A 19,382-nucleotide genomic window follows, 5' to 3' on the forward strand; every position below is an offset into this window, starting at 1 on the left:
CAGTATTTTGCAAAGTTGCAACACAACTTCCCAACTTCAATGCCCCAACCTATGAAGGCAGAAGAGCCTCTTACCTTCTTCACTGCCCTTTTGATTTATTTCACCTCTTTCAGGGAACTAGGGACTTGAACCACAAGGTCCCTCTGCTCATCAACATTGTTCAGTGCCTTATTCTTTATTATCTATATTTTTTACTAGTCCTACCTTGATGTGACTTGCCAAAATGTAAAACCTTGCACTTGTTGGGATTAAATTCCAGCTGCCAATTACCCTGTCCAACATTCCATCTGATCCAAATCCTGCTGTAGCCATAAGTACCTTCCTGATTATCTACAGCACCACCAACTTCTGCCATTCGTAAACTTGATATCTGTACCTCCTACATTTACACACAAGTCTTTAATATTTATCACTGAAAGGGGTTCTCACACCAGTCCTTGTGATATACCATCAATCATTTTTCACTGATGCACCTTGGCAACCTATAAAAAAGACTGGATTATGCTATCAACACCCCCAAACCAGCCACCTCCACTATCAATGAGGTCAAGGGGCAACAGGTATATGGTAAATAAATATCTATAGGATTCTCACCAAGTCAGATACCAAACTTGAAAACATGTCAGCATTATTTCATTGCCACTGAGCTCCTCACCTAACAGCATTGCTCAATAACCTTCACTAGAAGAACAGTGGTACATCAAGGTGGTAGGTCACCACCTTCCCCAAGGCAATTTAGCCATAGAGTGTAAGTACTGGCCTTACCATAAGTGCTCACACCCAGCAAATGATCCTGAAATGAGGACTACGGAATTTTTTTTTCCTACAGGACAAACCCCCATTCCCAGAGATCAATCGAGAAGATCTCCACTGCTCCGATTCCAAGTATATCCTTGCATGGGTACAAAGACTATACAATCACAGCAGGCAACAGGAATTCTGCAGATGCTGGAAATTCAAGCAACACACATCAAAGTTGCTGGTGAACGCAGCAGGCCAAGCAGCATCTATAGGAAGAGGCGCAGTCGACGTTTCAGGCCGAGACCCTTCGTCAGGACTAACTGAAGGACTCACTCTTCCTTCAGTTAGTCCTGACGAAGGGTCTCGGCCTGAAACGTCGACTGCGCCTCTTCCTATAGATGCTGCTTGGCCTGCTGCGTTCACCAGCAACTTTGATGTGTGTTGCTACAATCACAGCAGGGCTTGGTCTTGCATTTCAACCCTTTAAAATGAAGGCCAACAAGCCTTAGTCCTGCATGTCATGAAGCAGCGCACAAAAGATTTAAAACTCAGTATTGACTATGTTCATAAAGCACTTTTTAAAAATTCTTCACCTTCATGCACACTTATTGTTAATAATATTTCAAATTCTTTCCATCGTCATAGTTTATTTTCCCAGCCATTTCCACAACTAAATGGGATAAAGACAGTAACGCACTCATTATTCATGCAAATTGTGATAACTGAGGGCCAAATCCTGATCCCTGTGACACCCACTTTTAAATGCCTACCAAACTGGAAGGATCTGCTGATAAGGGTCGATAGAGAAAAGTTATCCTATGTTAAATACATTAAACTCAATTAAATTATAGTTTTCAGTTAATGAGGGAAAGCAATTTGAGACTACACACAGAGTTCTCATTTAGTCATTCTGTATTCTATTGATCAACTCAAACCAGACTAGAATCCCATATTTGAATACACAGTGCAGAACCAAGGAAATGCTGTTATGTTGGAGGTGCCTCCTTTGAAGCATACGAAGCCTCTAATGCAAAGGATTGCAAGAGGCTGCAGCGGATTATAGACTCAGCCAGCCCCATCGTGGACACGACCCTCCGCTCCATCAAGGATGCCTTCAAGAAAGTATATCCATCATTAAAGGCTCCAACCATTGGGGACCCACTCTATTCTCATTACTACATCAGGAAAGAGATGGTACAGGAGCCTGAAGACCCACACTCAGTATTTTAACAACAGCTTCTTCTCCACTATTTTAACTTATAGTAATTTTACTGAATATCTCGTACTTTACGGCTGCCGCAAAACAACAAATTTCACGGTATGTCATAGTCATACTTTATTGATCCCGGGGGAAATTGGTCAGTGATAGTGATAATAAAGCTGATTGTGAAATACAGCATTAAACTGGCACACCTTCTGTTTGATGAGACCTAGCACTACAACATCTCCACGGAACTTCACAGCCAGCTTCATCCTACTAGTTTTTATTTCAATCAGCCTTCTAATACCTGATGAAGCTCAAGTCTTTACATGGGAGTCATCAAGGCAAATTTACATGGGAATTTATATGGAAACAGTCTATTGAAAATCTCATCCCTGAAGAATCAAAAGATTGAAAATGTGTTTATAAAAGCTATTACCTCCTTCTGAATCCAGCATTTAAGTGAAGGGATGAGCGACTTGACTCCTTGCACTAGGTACTCTTGTGGCTGGCAGCCGTCTTCCCTCATTTCTGAGCAAAGAAACAAAACTGTAATTCAACTTTAATTCACAAAGTCCACTGAAGTCAATCATGGTTAAACAAAGGAAAATTTGAAGCGAAGATTCAATATAAATTACAGAGTTTATACAAATATTAAGGATTAAATCCTTACAATTGTAAATCCCTCAGGTTGTTTAATCTATTTATTCTAACAAAAGATAACCCAGGTTCTATAAATGCAATAACTGGAGAAATCCCACCCTCAATCAACAGTACTGTCTTAGTGAATATCTCTTGAGACTTTCCAATTCTTGCCAAATTAGCAAAATTAGGGTCAACAGTGCTGTGACCTAAGCAATGAATTTATGTTTAGCATTTCTTTTTACTACTGAATCTTTGACCCTATTTCTAAAACTTCAGATCCCACGAAACCTTCAAGCTCTTTATCATGCAAGTATTTCACAATTTAATGTGGTAAGGTTCCATACGAATACCAGTGGCAATTAGCCCTATCATCACCTCTATGCACTCCTCCACACTGCCCTATTCATCAAACATAATGAACAAACAGGAACATGAGAAAGAATTTTGGTTGTCATCATTTTTAACAGTTGATTGGCCCATCTAAAATTCACCCGGCTTTGTTGGAAATGATGCTATTACTGTGGAGTAGAAATAAAGGCTTCTCGTGATTTCACAATTAGAACAGACTACAAGTATCTTATCAGTTGTTGTGTCACCAGACTAAACAGAACATGCAACCGCTCGATTCCCATTTGCTTCCCCTACCTTTTAGAGTTTCTCGAAGGCTATTTGCCACATACCAACACATCGCCTCAAAGTACGGAAACTTGAAAAGCTCTGGAGTCTTTAATCGCTTCTCCATCTCATATATCCTAGAATTAAAAAGTAAGAGTGAGAAATATTATTCTATTGTACAGATCACTGCAGGTCGCTCTGGAATGGATAAAGTGGAAGAACAAGCTTGTACATCAGCCCATTCAAATACCACAGAACCAGAATGCTGCTATGAATGCTCGAGTGTATTTATGCTGGGAGGAGTTTGAAGGTTCCGTGATAGACTGACATCAATGCATTAATCTTGAAAGTATCCATTGATATTGATTTTTAAGGACTTTCATATTATATTCTTACTGATTATTATTTATTTTGTTTTGTTCTCTTGTATCGGCAATTTGTTGTCTTTTGCACACCGTCCATCTTGCTGTATGTAGTTTTTCATTGACTCAATTGTGATTCTTTGTATTTACTTGAACGCCCACAAGAAAATGAATCTCAGGTTATATATGGTGAGATGTATGTACTTTAATAATAAATTTGTTTTGAACTTTAAAAAGCAGTTGCTCCTCACTGCAGAATTGCAGAAAGTGTCCATCTCATCATGCAACGTCAACCAAGTGTCAAAACAACCAGTCTTCAGGGAGAATTACAGTCAGGAGTGTCTGTACGTGGCTGGGCAGGGAGGAATGTGTGTGGTGGGAATGAGGATTGGTGGCTAGAACAAAGGTACAAGCTCAAAAGGCAAAGGTTGAAAATCTGAAACAACAGGAAATACTGGAGACAGAAATAGTCAACATTTCAAACTGATTAACTTTCAGAACTAGGAATAGTTTAATAACATGCAGAGAAGGGGAAGGGGAAGGCTGTAGAACAGAGATGAACATCACAAATAATGATGCAGGTGGAGTAATCACACCAAAAGTGTAAAAAGGGAGATGAGTGAGAATTCGTTTTATTACTGTCACAGTAAAAAATTTTAGTTTGCATTCCGTCCATCCAGATTATTCTAGACACAAGTACATCAAGGAAGAACGAAAGGAAAAGAGTAACAGAATATGGATTTAGTGTTACAGTTACACAGAAAGTGTAGTGGTGACAGTCACAGCCAAGGGCCACGACATAGGAGACTAAGAGGTCAAGACTTCAGCTTTATTGTTTAAGAGTTTTATAAAGTGGGATAGAAGTTGTCCTTGAGCTCAGTGGTACGTGCTCTCAAGCTTTATTTAGTACCTTCTGCCTAATGGAAGAGGAAGAGATGACTGGGATGGAAAAGGTCCTTGATTACAGTGCCTGCATTCCTGAGGCAGCAGATGTGTCAATGAAGGCAAGGCTGGTTTTCATGATAGTCACAGCTGTGTTCAACCTTTCTCTCTCCACAGATTTTACTTTGTCCTGAACTGTTGGCATTTCCATCAATTGTGAAATTTCACATCAGTTCAAGCACTTCTTTCTCTCCTCTGTTGCTCCCACTGTCTTCCATTTACAACTCTGAATCAGCTATGATTAACAAGTCCAACTACTCTCCCTCATCCAAAGCCGCAACCACTTAGTCTTTGTCTCCCCATAGGATATTCCCTTTTCTCTCTTCTCCTCACCTTTTCTACTATATAAAAATGCCCTTTTCCAACTTTTATTAGTTGTTTATTGATTTACATTGTTTATTCATTTTTTGTTATTTAATAGGTGACTGTTTGACAGCCAAGTTCAAGATTAAGAGCCTACGATTTAAAATGCCAAGGCATTTGCACAGCAGATCCAGCAGACACAACTGTTCTTAACAATGTACAGACCAGACCATTCATAGCTAAGTGACAGTTCAACAAAAGTACATGTTTTATGAAGTACATTGGAATGGCATTATTGATAAAAAAAACATTAGATTTATCTGATCAGTCCAAAAGGGAAAACATGCTTTTCGCATTATTAGCAGAACCTTAGCAACAACAGCTTCAGAAAAACCAATAACACCTTCAGGAGGGTGAACACGAACATCAGAAACATCACAGCTGCTCCACTGTTCTCCAAGACCATGGCTCATGTTTTAGCTCGGTTGCATCTTCCTCTCCCATTGTCATTCCTCTCAATTCCCTTACTGTCAAAATATCACCGTCTTGAACGCTAACCACCAATTTCAATTTAGAGGGGGAATTGACGCTGACAGTAATATAGCTTCTCCTTTGGGTCTCACTTGGATATGTTTACGCAGAAGAAAGGGGCCGATGGGGAAAACAGATCAGCTGTGATCGAATGGTGGAGCAGACTCGGTCATCGAGAATTTACTTTACTTGCCTTATGCATTTACATGTATTAGGAATTTGATGTGGTATTATTCTTATATAAAAAATAACATAGAAAATAAAATTAGAGGTTAAGTACAGAGATGCTATAAAATGTGCATAAACACATAAATACCAGTATGTATTTATAATGTAAACAGCATTATAAAAACTTGTTTAAAGTGTTTACAGTGCAGTACAGTGATGGGGGTAATAAATGAAGGCAGCTAATTAGAATGGTTGATCAGGTTACCTGCCTGGGGAAGAAACTTTTAAGATGGCATGAGGATTTTGTTTTAATAGCCCTTTAATGTGTTCCAGAACAGAGCTTTTGGAAAAGGCACTTTGCAGAGTGGGTAGTGGTCTTGATGGGCCAAATGGCCTAATTCTGCTCATATGTCTTATGGTCTAAAGTTTAACCTAGTACAGGTAATATAATTTAAAATCTGTTGTAAACTGTCACCATAATACCAACTGGTATTAACTTTGCATTGGGAAATAACATTGACTGTTTTTTAAAAGCACTGATGCCATGCAAGATTATAATCAAAGATCTCAAATTTATAAACAGCCCCACCAGGACATTGACACTACAGATGATGTTCCACATTCAACTGTACAAAATCTTGGATGGATTTTGGAAAGCACAAGTTCCTGGGGAAAACCACAGGAGGGAGAATGCAGAACAACTCGACTCCACGACACAGCGAAAATAATCCTTAACTACGTGCAGGTCACCAAGGTGCCTCCGCAAGTAATGAGGACATGATAAATTTCACACAACAGTTATAAGGTAAGTAGAACTGTTAAGAGCTACAGATAAATTAAAGGATGTTACACACCAGTGCTCAGAGAAGTAATTCAAAATTGCAATAAAACACAGGGGAGAGATAGAATAGATAGAATAATAAAACTCCAATCAGCACAAAGACGAATGTTCACATGAAATCACCGTGCATTTTACTTTGCAACAGCAAACTTGTCGTCTGAAGAGCCACTGCACTGGCAGCAAGGAAACAGGACATACACTGAAATGAAAATAACTGAAAGACGCAAGCACTGCTCTCGAGGAACCTGTATACTGTCCAACAATAGGACCACACAAAATGCACTCTGAGCTTTGAGCTGCAGCGAAGGATTAGCACAGCACTACATCGTACAAAGTGGGCAAGATATGATAACTGGAAGATCAAAGTGTGTGACAATTTTCAACAGGCTGATGAGACTGGAAACAGAAAGTAAATAGGAAATGTACCCAGAGAACCTTCCATCAAACTTCAAACTCAAAGTAAATTTATTATCAAAATATGTATGTCACCCTGAAATTGATTTCCTGCAGGTATTCACAGGAGAACAAAGAAATACTACACACAAAGACGGACAAGCACCAAAGTGCAAAGGATGACAAACTGCACAAATACAAAAAAAATCAATAATAGGTAAATAAATAATACTGAGAATCCTGACAGTCCTTGAAAGTGAGACCATAAGTTATGTTCAGTTCAGTATTGAGGTGAGTGAAGTTATCCATGCTCATTCAGGAGCCTGATGGGTGAAGGGTAATAACTATTCCTGAACCTGGCGGTATGGACCAATGGCACCTGTACTTCTCTCTGATGGATCCTTGATGATGGATGCTGTTTTCTTGCGACAGTGCTCCTTGTAGAGGTGTTCAACTGTGGAAAGGCTTTTTCTATGATGGACTCGGCTATATCCAGCACTCCCCACCAGTGTTTCAATTTTGATAAAGAACAACTCATCTGGGACGCACAGCTACAATGGTGCTAGAGAGCAGCTTCTTCAAGCTCATCTGCGGAAACAGCTTAACTTCTACTGTTAGATGTCTTTTTTTTCCCCTTTTCAAGGTAGATGGGGTTCTGTCAGTGCCCTTGACCTGCAGCTGCACTCAAACTGCGGTTCTTTATGGCATCTGGGACCGACCGGCCGTTTTTCAATATCCTAAGGGTGCAGCCTAGAAGACAAGCACGCCTTCGGGATATTGAGGCTTTGTGATCCTGTGGATGAGCCGATTCTACGCTGGTGTCACCAAATGAAACGCCACGGGAGAAAACAGAATATCGGGAACAGCGGATCAGCTGTCAGAGGGCTGTGTACTCAGCGAACTGCTCTCTCGCTGGTGGGGAAAGTTTGCTGCCAATTCTCGAGTAGGAGATCTCAGGGGGAAAAAAAGCAATGCGGCAGTCCTTAACATCACAATGAACGAGTTGCTCACTGTGTGACACCTCTCTGCCCCTTTATTAGGGAGAGAGAGAGAACAAATCGGTGGTAGGTCAAATTGTCAGATGATTGAATAGCTTTTGTTGTACTGCAGATCATGGCCTCTCTTGGGGGCTTTGCTATCGCTTGCTTGGTGGGTTTTAGTGCTTTTTGCTGTAGTACGTGGGGGGATGATTGTGCATGAGAGGTGTAAGTAGTGGGGGGCTTTGGGGTTCTAATGTTTTTAACATCATTCATTCTTTGAGGTGCCCTTCTGTTTTCATGGATGTCAGTGAACAGCAAGAATTTCAGGCTGTACATTGTTTATATTCTCTGATATTAAAATGGAACTACTGAAACATGAAAAGATCTATCACAGAAAAAGAACAGTACAGCAGAAGAACAGGGCCTTTGGCCAGTGATGCTATAGCAAACTAATTGAACTAGTAGTTAAAAGCCTATTAAACTAGTCTGTTTTACCTACACAAGTCCATATCCCTCCATTCATGTACAATTGCAGCACCAGATAACAGTGTGGGCTGAAGGACCAGTTCCTGTGCAATGTTCTATGGATAGATGCACAATGTGAAGAGCAAAGAGGGCCAAGGTCCAGGTGCAGGTTGATGAGATTGGGCAGAAAAATAAGTTAGCATGGAGTAGATGGGCCAAAGGGCCTGTTTCTATGCCTTAGTGTTCCATGGCTCTAATCAGTTGATCTGATATGGCATTGGATGTAGGAGAGAGGAGGCAGCTCTGGAATAGAACAAGACATTGAAAGTGGCAACTAACCTGAGTTGTGTTCCAATGTTGAGGTTATGCAGAAAGTTTCCACCGAAAGCCATACAATCCTTGGATGTTAGGACAGCGTGGATCCAGCCTTAAAAGCAAGACATCTGGGTGAGCTGTGCAAGCAAACTAAAGCCAGCTGAGTCACAGGATAATGCCCAAAGTGGGTGGGGTTATCAAAAGTAAAAGTGGACTTTATTGCTGAAAACATATGGAAAGTATTTGTATAGAGGAGCTCTATTATCCTTGTACACAAACCATAAAGTTAATGTGCAAACAGTGCAACAGATCAGGAAGATAAAAATTATGCCCTGTGGTTCCCCATTATTGCTCTTGTTCTTGTGACTCAAGGCAAACTTGTAAAGTGTGTATTAATGCTTTAAGTGATGGACACTGCCTTTATCCTGATAGTCTCAACGAAGGGTCTCAGCCCAAAGCACCATTTGTTTATTCCTCTCCACAGATGCCACCTTGACCTGCTGCATTTTGTGTGTTATTCCAGATTCGCAGCATCAGCAGAATCTTTCACCTTTATCCATCTGCCACTTTGCAAACGACTCAGCTGAGACGCTTACAGAAATTAACATGTTGTAGAAGTGGTATGTGGAGAAGGCATGTCCCAGAGATGAAAAGGAAGGGTACAATCAATGCAGGAGTTACTTGAGTTGGCTGAGATCAGGATCCTAGAGGAGTGTGCAAATTGGTAATAGAGGGATTGTGTCAAGAATGGCTATAGAGAATCCTTCATTAATTCAGCTGTCTCAGAAATTCATTACTATTCTACTTCTGCCATATGAAACTATGATCCTAACCATCCTTTGGAAAGAGTGGGGAGCACACCCTTTCCAAATGTCAAGTCACTTTTCCTCAAATAGATACATCACCCCCACGTACAGTGTGCCAGCAAAGCCTTAGGCTAAAGGAATACATTTGACTACCACAACCTTAAACCCAGCATTAAACTCGTGGTCAACAAGGCAGCAATGATCCCTGCCTCAGACCATTCACAACAGGCACTTCAATGCACTGCAGAGGCACAGCCTTGGAAAATTTTGAAAGCAGAAAAACTTGGATGACTGCAGGAAAAGATAACATCTTCCTTGCACTCAGTGGCTAGCAATAGAGCAAGCACCTTCGGTCTCCTTACCATTCTATGACTCTAATAGCCTGAAGAATGGGGCAATAATGGGGTAAAATTACAGCAAATGATTTTCAGCATTGGCAAATATCCATTTGCAAGACCAAAAAAAAAATTGGAACAGACCACTTGCTCAGTGGTGAAATACAAGCAGAATTGACTTCAAACTGAATTATTGATATACAAATCTCTATATGCCACTCCACTGTTTCCAGTTTTTCACCAATCGGAATGTAGACTCTTCCATTCACTCCAAAGCCACACCTTTCAGTGCCAAGTTAGGGAAAATTCTTACAAATAGATAGCAAACAGAAGCTGATGTCAACTTAGGAGTAACATGATAGTGCAGTGGTTAGCACATCGCTTTACAGCGCCAGCAGATCAGGGTTCAATTCCCGCCACTGTCTGTAAGGAGATTTGTATATTCTCCTGGTAACTAGTTGAGTTTCCTATGGCTTTCTCCCACATTCCAAAGATGTACAGATTAGGATTAATGAGTTGTGGGCACACTATGTTGGTGCCCACAGTGCGATACACTTGCGATATGCCTCTAGCACACCTTGTTGGCCGTTGACGCAAACGACACATTTCACTGTACATTTTGATGTGCATGTGACAAATAAAGCCAAACTTTAAATCTTTGAGAAAATTCTTTTAATTTTGAAGTCTGAAATATCTTGGGTTGAATTGGGTTAAAAATCTGCAATGATCTTATTGAATGGTAGACACAAAAAATTAAATAGCCTGCTCTTGTTCTCAGGTAAACAGGTAAGCTATGTACTGCCAAATGTAACAAAGTATGGGACCAGATGGAAATCTTGTGTTATCTTTACACCATACCTGTGGGAATGAGAAGTGTCTGCCCCTGTTGCAGTACACATTTGTAGCATCGGTCCACTTGGTCTCCAAAGAAAGTCTCACTCTGGTTGACAGAACTGCTCCAACTTTCATAAAGTGCAAGATTGGCATTGGTAGGCCTTATCAAGTAGAAGTGTTTTTCACCCTGCATGGAAGAGATTTTTTTGTGCTTTAATACAAATCTTTAAATAAGAAGAGTTACTCAAATTGTCCCACACGGTAGTACCCCATCACCACTACAATGACCCCATCAAACAATTGTTGACACCAACTTGCTGCTAGTGCTCTACAACTGGAATCTCTCTCATGTGAACTGGAATATTTGTGGAAAATCTTCACCTTTTATCATGCTAACACCTCATATTCCACCCCGGTAGCCTCCAACCTGACACCATGAACACTGATTTCTCTAACCTCCAATAATTTCTCTCCCCTCTTTTTCCATTCCCCATTCTGATTCCCCCCTTACCCCCTTCTCTGCTCCTCTCCTGCCGATCACCTCCCTCTAGTGCCCCTGCTCCTTCACCTCTCCTCCGGTCCATTCTCTTGCCCTACAAGATTCCTCCTTCTTCGGCCTTTTACCTTTTCCTCCTATAATTTAATCTCTCCCCCCCCCCCCCTTCACCTGGTCTCACCGATCATCAGCCAGCTTTTGCTCTCCAACCTTCTTACTCTGGCTTCTGCCCTCTTCCTTATAAAGGGTCTAGGCCCAAAACATCAACTGCTTATTCCTCTCTATAGATGTTACCTGACCTGCTGAACTTTTCCAGCATTTTATCTGTTGACCTTTTATAACGTTCCAAATTTTCAAAGTCAGCACGAATTTGTGTGTGTGCTGCTATGGGGTACTAACATTACCATTCAGTATCTTGTGAAAGAAAAAAGGTGAGCAAAGCTGTCTGTCTGTCTAGGTACCATATCCGATGCGGACTTTGGTGACCATGGTTTTCCATATAGATCTATCCTTCGTTTTTTGGATGACTTCCGTTTCCTCGATATGTAGCCACCTGGCTATGCTTTTGATGTACATAAGCCGAGGTCTTCCTCTAGGTTTACTCTCATCAATCTTTCCAGAGAGTATGAGTTTTGTTAGTTCATCTTTCCACATGACGTGTCCTAGGAATCCGAGTTGTCTTTCTCTTATTGTTGGTATGAGTGATCGAACTGCTTGGGCTCTTCTGAAAACTTCTTCACTTGATGTGTGTGTGGTCCATGATATTTTTAACATTCTCCTGTAGAACCATAATTCAGCTGCTTCTAGTCTCTTTTCCATTGCTGGAGAAATGGTCCAGCATTCACTTCCATAAGTCAGCATAGAATAAATGTAGCACTGCAGTATTCTGTTTTTAGTGTACGTGCTCATCTTTCTGTCTGTTAATATGGTCTTCATTTTTTGGAAAGCTTCTTTCGCCATTGCTATTCTGTATATGATATCTGTGTCGTACCTGCCATTACTTGTTATGAGGCTGCCAAGGTACTTAAATTTGTTGACTTGTTTGATATTTGTATTTCCGATCTTGATCGCACATTGTGGGATGTTTGTCTTTCTGGAGATGACCATGCTTTCTGTCTTGGTGTTGATTGAGAGGCCTCTGTGATTACTTTCTGCTGCCACTATAGTGAGTAGTTCTTGAAGTTTTGTTTCTGAGACAGCTATTAGTACGATGTCATCAGTATATCTGATGTTATTTATATTATGGCCTCCAATTGTGAATCCTTTGATGTCTTTGATACTTCTCAAGATATTTTCACTATACAGGTTGAATAAGTCTGGCAAAAAGACACAACCTTGCCTGACTCCTCTCATGATATTTACATACTCACTCACTTCTCCTTCTATTCTGATGGATGCTGTCTGGTCCCAGTACAAGTTTCTTAAGAAACATATATCTTTCCCATCTATGTCAAGATCTTGAAGCATTTCCAGAAGATCTTACTGTCTGACAGTGTCAAAAGCTTTTGTATAGTCAATGAAACATAGGTAGATGTCTTTTTGTACCTGGATGGCTCATTCACAGATCATCCGTAGCACGAAAATTGCATTTCTGGTTCCAGTGTTTTCCACAAAGCCGCATTGTTCTTTACTGATTTCTGGTTTTATACAGCGTCTTGCTCTCATCATGATTACTCTGAGAATAATTTTTGCCACGTGGCTCATCAGACTTATTGTACGATGTAACTCACATTCTGTTGCTCCCTCTTTCTTTGGAAGTGTGATGAACACTGATTTATTTAAATCATCAGGTATCTCCCCATGATCATAGATTTCATTTGTTTGAGCAAAGCAGTTCCTTCAATTCGGGCCATAAGCTTTGACTATCGAAGTTGAGTACTCTATTATGAATAGAGGTGAGCACCCAAAGCAACGGCTGTTTCTCTCCAGTAAAACATATATAGTGAGCTGATGACTCCAGTGAGTGTAATGACACCAACACTATCTCCTAGTTAGGAAACCTATTCCAAATCTCCACTCAAAAGTAATATTTACTTATTATCTAAGTACATACATGTCACCATATTATTTAAGGCATCTGATGTCACCACATACAACCTTAAGATTCACTTTCTTGCAAGCATTCACAGTAACTACGAAGAGACACAACAGAATCAATCAAAAGGTGCATCAAGAGGGACAAACAACCAATGTTCAAAGACACCAAATTGTGCAAATACAAGTAAAGTAAAAACAAAATAATAAATTAATAAATACATACATAACACTGAGAACACGAGTTGTAGAATCCTTGAAAGTGAGTCTATAGGTTGTGGAATCAGTTTGGAGTGGTGGTGAGTGAAGTTATCCACACTGGTTCAGGAGCCTGATGATTGAAGGGTAATAACTATTCCTGACCTGGTGGTGTGGGACCCAAGGCTCTTGTACCTCTTTTTTATTGGCAGCAGTGAGAAGAGAACTTGGTCTGAATGGTGGTTTCTCTATTTTTTTTCAGAAATTTCAACATTTCCAAGTTAAGCAAGTGCTTTAAGAATGCATGTATACCTTAGTATATAAAAAATGAAACACTCTGAATTGCTGAGGTTCCATAGGGTTACCTTCCTCCCCATTGAGCTTACATGCACCAGTTTAACGTCCTGCAGAGCCAACACTAGCATGAAGTACCCCATAAAGAGCTATAAAAGATTTTGTAAGAGGTGCACTGTGTACAGGCATTTCTATTGCTGATATCAGGGTACAGAGGGTGATCAGGTGAAGAGACAAAAGGCAGGTTGACAAGATGGTCTAGGAATGGAGGAGATAGAATGTTACAGAATTACATACACGTTGCTGGGGGTGGGGGGTGGGTAGAAGACAATCGTATTGTGACTTTGAAGCCTGTGAGAGGGCTGGGGAAGAAAGAACAATGAGTGAGGTCGGAAGATGATAATGAGGACAAGGTGACATAGACAGTGGAATGGTAGGGAAGGGATGCTGGGTGTAGCAACATTATTTATTTCACAGATAGTCCAAGCTAGAGAGCCTCTTACCCACAGTACATGGTACCACACAGAGGTGCCCCCAAAGTCGATGTGGAAGTCGGTATAACTATCCTCCATTCCCATCAGGCAGTATTTCTGAACGCAGGGCTTAGGAAAGATGGAATCTTCAGGCCAGTAATTCTCCACCCACGAAAGCTTCTGAACAATATCGGGAACCCTCACCAAATCTGACATCCTGCATACACACCAGAGAGTAAATGAGCAGTAGGGTAACAAATCACTCACTGTCAGAAGTTAACATCAGTCTAATAGCAAACAATGCCTTATCCTGCAATTCAACAGAAATTTTCCATCTCACATCAACAACTGACAAAATAAAAGCAAACTTCTTTGTAGATTAAGATAACCCCTACGCTATAATTCTTTGGGTTCTGACATGCCCAGTGATCTTCTGTGGGATCCAGTCTCTGCCACGGTGAAGCCTGAAGGACCACAGACAGTTGAATGTTCTGCCCACTGTTAGATTCCAGCCTCTATACCTGGAGAAAGGAACACTCAGGACCCTTTGTAGCTTGTTGGTTCCGTAACAGAGTAACCTAGTCACCCTCACATACACTCCAACCACAACAGCATTCAGTGTCAGTGCTGATTTGTTCACTTACACTCAATCAAAAGAATGCACCACTGTACTCTGGATGAATTCCTCTGTTGATATCTTCTAGGAAATAACATAGTTTTACAGTATTGTAGTAGTACTGAGAGTTCTAATTAGTTCTGTATTTCATTTAAATACATAATATGTTACTCAGTTGAACAGTAGTTTGTCTACTCCCATAAAACTTTGGATAATTGGGGCAGCCACTTAATGGGCTAAAATGAACTGGTCCCGATGTGTCCCCTATAACTGCAATCCATTATATTATATAAAATTAAATGAATAGTGTTAAAAGAGAGCAAAAATATTGAGGTAGTGTCCATGGACTCTGTCTGTTCAGAAATCTAATGACAAAGGAGAAGAAGCTGTTCCTGTACCAGCAAGGCAACAAGCTCAACAGAGGCTTCATTCCTCACACTGATTCATTAATCCTTCTCTGACTGGTGGGATCTTACTGTGTCATTGTGCTATGATCCGCAATTCATTCTGCATTCATTTCAACTTTCTAAGTGCATCTATTATCAAAGAATGTATAAATTATACACCTTGAGATTTGTTTGTTTACAGGCAGTCGCAAAGCAAGGAACACAAAAGAACCGAATTAGAAAAAATAAGACCAACCCCCCCCAGTGCCAGTTGAGAAAGCAAAAAAAAATACAAATCATAAAACAAAAAAGCAAGCAACAGCACCAGCATTTTGAACCAAACGGAATCCTTAGATTCAAATGCCCAGAGTAGGGCCAAAGCCTCAGGGGGCATCTGAAATTGATTCATCAGAAATGAAGCTCATTTCTCTATTCCGGTAACCATCTATTGGCACATTTAACAACTACACGGTCACACATTATAAAGGCATCTCACATTGTAAATGCCAACATATTTCCTAATATTGAGATACAAGGTACTTACTTTGTATCAGAAAATTCCAGGCTAATAACATTTAATACTTTGGTACGATGGATAGCAGTGAAATATTCTACAAAGTCTTGCAATTTCATCTTACAATCAGCTTGCCGGGCCACATCAATCACATCGATCACTTTCTCACCACCTTGAAAAGATTTTTAAAAAATTATATTCAGGAAGTCATGTCACACAAACAAGAATTAACTATGGTATGAAACAGTTGAACAACAAGCCTATCATGTAAAACAGATTATAGTTATGAGGAGAGGCTGGAAGAGCTTAGAAGATTATTAGACAGACATGTTCAGTATTCAAAAGACGTGGATAAAACAGAAAAGGGAGAATTGGTTGAAAGTTTCCAGTATCAGAATGAATATTGAAAGGCCTAGATAGAGTGGAATGGAAAAAGTTGAGAGTCTAGGACCAGAAGGCACAGCCTCAGAATAAAACGATGTTCCTTTTCAACAGGGATGAAGAATTTCTTTAGCCAGAGGGTAGTGAATCTGAGGAATTTATTGCCACAGGCATCATGGAGGTGAAGTTATTGGGTATATTTAAAGCAAATTGATAGGTTGATGATTACATTGGAGGAGGCGGAGTGAAGTTAAGATGGCGCTAAACGGCAACTCCTTTGCTTGCATCTTCAGAAACAGTTCTATTTCTATCTTTAATATCTTTATTTTTTCCTTTCAGGGTTCTTTTGAAGACCCTGACCTGGATTTACACGCTGACTTCGGTTCTTTGCGGGAATGGGACCCGTTCTTCGGGTTTCAGGCCTGGCCATTGTTAGCAACGTCAAGGATTCTGCCTGAGAGTCCGGCTTGGATTTGGAAGCCTAAGATCTCGGGGCTCTCAAGACAGGTGGATCGAGAGTCGATATCATGGCAGGAGACCCATGTGTCATCAGGGGAGTTGGAAAATCTACTGCTGTGGGCCCAAAGACCTGGGATCTTTGAGATCTTCAGGCACAGAGCTCGAAAAAAAAGTGATGTAACTGACTCTTAACATCATAAACCAGTGAGTTGTTTGTTATGTCTCCCCACTCGCTGGGAAAATGGAGACACCTCTTTCTCCCTTATCAGGGAGCGAGAGATAACCTGTGGTATGTCGAATACTGGGTGAAACACGAAGTCTTTGGGGTAACTGCAAGTCTGTGTCTTTGCTATTGCTTTGCTCACGCTGAGTGCTCTGTGGTGGTGCCAATGCATGCTTGCTTTTGCCAGTGGGGGAGGGGGATTATTGCTCGCTGCCACGTACGCGCGGGAGGGAGGGGAGCTGGGGGAGACTTTGAGGTTCTTAAGTTTAACTGTTGTTCATTCTTTTCTGTTTTCGTGAATGTTTGTGAAGAAAAACCATTTCAGGATGTACATTGTATACATGACATTAAATTGGACCTTTGAACTTTTGAGTAAGGGCGTCAAAGATTACAGGGAGACGCAGAATAAGGTTGAAAGGAAAAGTAAACCAACCATGATGGGTTGGAGGAGCAGACTCAATGGGCCAAATTGCCTAATTCTGCTCCTATGTCTTATGATTGTATGGCACACATTCAAGGTGAATGGAAAAACAGGATAGGATAATAAGTTTGTTCAAACACAAACTGGCCATATTGGGAACGGACTGCCCAAAAAATATGCTTGAACGGAGAAAATGGACAAAGAGCTATGGATGACAAAAAAATCTGATGGGCCCTACTTCACTAAGAAAGTAGATTTTAAGATGTTTCACGTATTCCCCACTTCCAACCTTCAAATGGTCAAACTACAAGCATGTAGCACTGCTGAACTTCACTTGTGGTGTATGATTAATGAACTGAGCAGCCACCCCCTTACCCACATATTCTTGCACGTCCCTGACAGAAAAGGTGCTTGAAGGAAGAGCGATTCCAAGTCCATCTATCTTGGGCACCAATATGGGACATTCAAACCCGTGCTTCTCCAGGTAGTTTTGTGTCAGCTGGGCACCATGCATTTTGATGACAGTTTCAGAGGCACTATGAGAAAAAAGCATTAGCTGTTATGGGAGCTCATGCACCATCAGGACACAATTCAAAAGACTGTGATGAAAGGCCATCAACAAGAAACACTTGAAAGTAAGATTTCGCTCTTTACATATGCTACCCGCCCTGCTGAGCATTTCTTGTGTACACCATATTATCTTTGGATTCACAATCAGCTCTTGGATACAGTTCTCTGCCATCTCTGCGTCTCTCATTACAATATCTCCAGCATCATTTTCTATTGGTCCTACATCTACCCTCAACTCTTTTACCCTTTATATACTTAAAGCTTTTATTGTCGTCTTTGATATTATTCCTCAGCTTCCGTTCATAATTTATCTTTTCCTTCCTAATGACCTTCTTAGTTTCCTTCTGAAAGTTTAAAAAAGTTTCCCAATTGTCCATCTTCCCACTAGCTTTGGCTTCCTTGTATGCCCTCTCTTTTGCTTTTACTTTGACTCTGACTTAACTTGTCAGCAATGATAGTGTCCTTATTCCATTTGAAAATTTCTTCTTATTTGGAATATATCTGTCTTGCACTTCCCTCATTTTTTGCAGAAACTCTCTGCTGTCCTTCTTGCTGTTGTCTCTTTCCAGTCAACCTTAACTAGTTCCCCTCTCATGCCATTGTAATTTCCTTTATTCCACTGAAATACCGACACATTGGAATTTAGTTCCTCCTTCTCAAATTTCAAAGTGAACTCGATCACTGTACCCCAAGGGTTCCTTAACCTTAAGCTCTCCTATCACCTCCAGATCATTGCACAACACCCAATCCAGCACAGCCAATCCCTTAGTGGGCTCAACAACAAGCTGTTCTTATTCTCTGCCTATACCACACTGTAGTTTCCACCAAAAATTTGTGTTCCAATCCCAAGTGGAATTTAGGTGAGACTGCTCATCTCTTTGAGGGAGAAAATGAGAAACAGAGAGGAAACCATGGCAGTGAAATTTGTTGAGAGTTTGGGTGGCTGAAGGTTGGAAAGGTAGCTGACATCAATCAGGTTTGTGACTAGTGTGTACCAGCAGGATGAGCTTATAATGCAGTTGCAGCAGTAAGGGATTTCAGCAGCTGATTGATGATAGTCGTAGAGCACTATAGTACAGAAACAGGCCCTTCAGCCCATTTAGTGTGTGTTGAACTATTATTCTCCAAGTCCCATCGAACTGCACCCAGACCATGGCCCTACATTATTTCCCTTTTGTCATTGATGGAAATTCTTACTCTTTGAGGGAGGTTGCAGTTCTTCATATATGGGAAGATTTGAATCTCCGCTCTAAACTTGTTGGAATGAGACATTATTGTTGTAGTATACCGAACATTCAAGAGAGTCAGGGAAGTGAAAATATGTGCAGTGAAAATTACGACTGAGAAGGTGCTCAGGAAGCTTAATGGTCTGACGGTGGATAAATCTCCTGAACCTGATGGAATGCACCCTCGGGTTCTGAAGGAAGTAGCTGGAGAGATTGGATGATCTTTCAAGAATCGATAGATTTTGGCATTGTACTGGATGACTGGAAAATTGCAAATGTTATTCCGCTATTTAAGAAGGATGGGAAGCAGCAGAAAGGTAACTATAGACCTGTTAGCCTGACAGCAGTGGTTGGGAAGTTGTTGGAATTGATTGTTAGGGATGAGATTACGGAATACCTGGAGGCACATGACACGATAGGCCAAAGCCAGCATGGTTTCCTGAAAGGAAAATCCTGCCTGACAAACCTACTGCAATTTTTTGAGGAAATTGCAAGCAGGGTAGACAAAGGAGATGCAGTAGATGTGCTGTACTTGGATTTTCAGAAGGCCTTTGACAAGGTGCTGCACATGAGGCTGCTTAGCAAGATAAGAGCCCATGGAATTACAGAGAAGT

General features: G+C 40.8%; 1 protein-coding gene and 1 long non-coding RNA gene across 4 annotated transcripts in view; one reads left to right on the top strand and one right to left on the bottom strand.

Moving 5' to 3' along the window:
- LOC134351737 (uncharacterized) overlaps window positions 1-16,670 on the top strand; it is a 58,125-nt gene extending 41,455 nt beyond the window's left edge. The window contains exons 2-3 of the long non-coding RNA XR_010019246.1: window positions 6,092-6,313; window positions 16,209-16,670. This is a non-coding gene — a long non-coding RNA (uncharacterized LOC134351737). The remainder of the gene's footprint in view (window positions 1-6,091; window positions 6,314-16,208) is intronic.
- The window catches only part of LOC134351735 (lysine-specific demethylase 7B-like), an 88,303-nt gene that overhangs the window by 36,908 nt on the left and 32,013 nt on the right, over window positions 1-19,382 (bottom strand). For all 3 annotated transcript variants that reach the window (XR_010019245.1, XM_063058327.1, XM_063058328.1), the window contains exons 4-10: window positions 17,348-17,508; window positions 15,519-15,660; window positions 14,003-14,189; window positions 10,502-10,664; window positions 8,527-8,614; window positions 3,233-3,339; window positions 2,382-2,473 (exon numbers count right to left, since the gene is read on the bottom strand). Coding sequence is in view for 2 of the 3 variants with exons in the window: in XM_063058327.1 (XP_062914397.1) it covers window positions 2,382-2,473; window positions 3,233-3,339; window positions 8,527-8,614; window positions 10,502-10,664; window positions 14,003-14,189; window positions 15,519-15,660; window positions 17,348-17,508 (940 nt within the window). In the remaining variant the exon portion in view is untranslated. The remainder of the gene's footprint in view (window positions 1-2,381; window positions 2,474-3,232; window positions 3,340-8,526; window positions 8,615-10,501; window positions 10,665-14,002; window positions 14,190-15,518; window positions 15,661-17,347; window positions 17,509-19,382) is intronic.

Source organism: Mobula hypostoma, chromosome 9 (genome assembly GCF_963921235.1).
Source record: "Mobula hypostoma chromosome 9, sMobHyp1.1, whole genome shotgun sequence".
Classification (NCBI taxonomy): Eukaryota; Metazoa; Chordata; class Chondrichthyes; order Myliobatiformes; family Myliobatidae; genus Mobula; species Mobula hypostoma.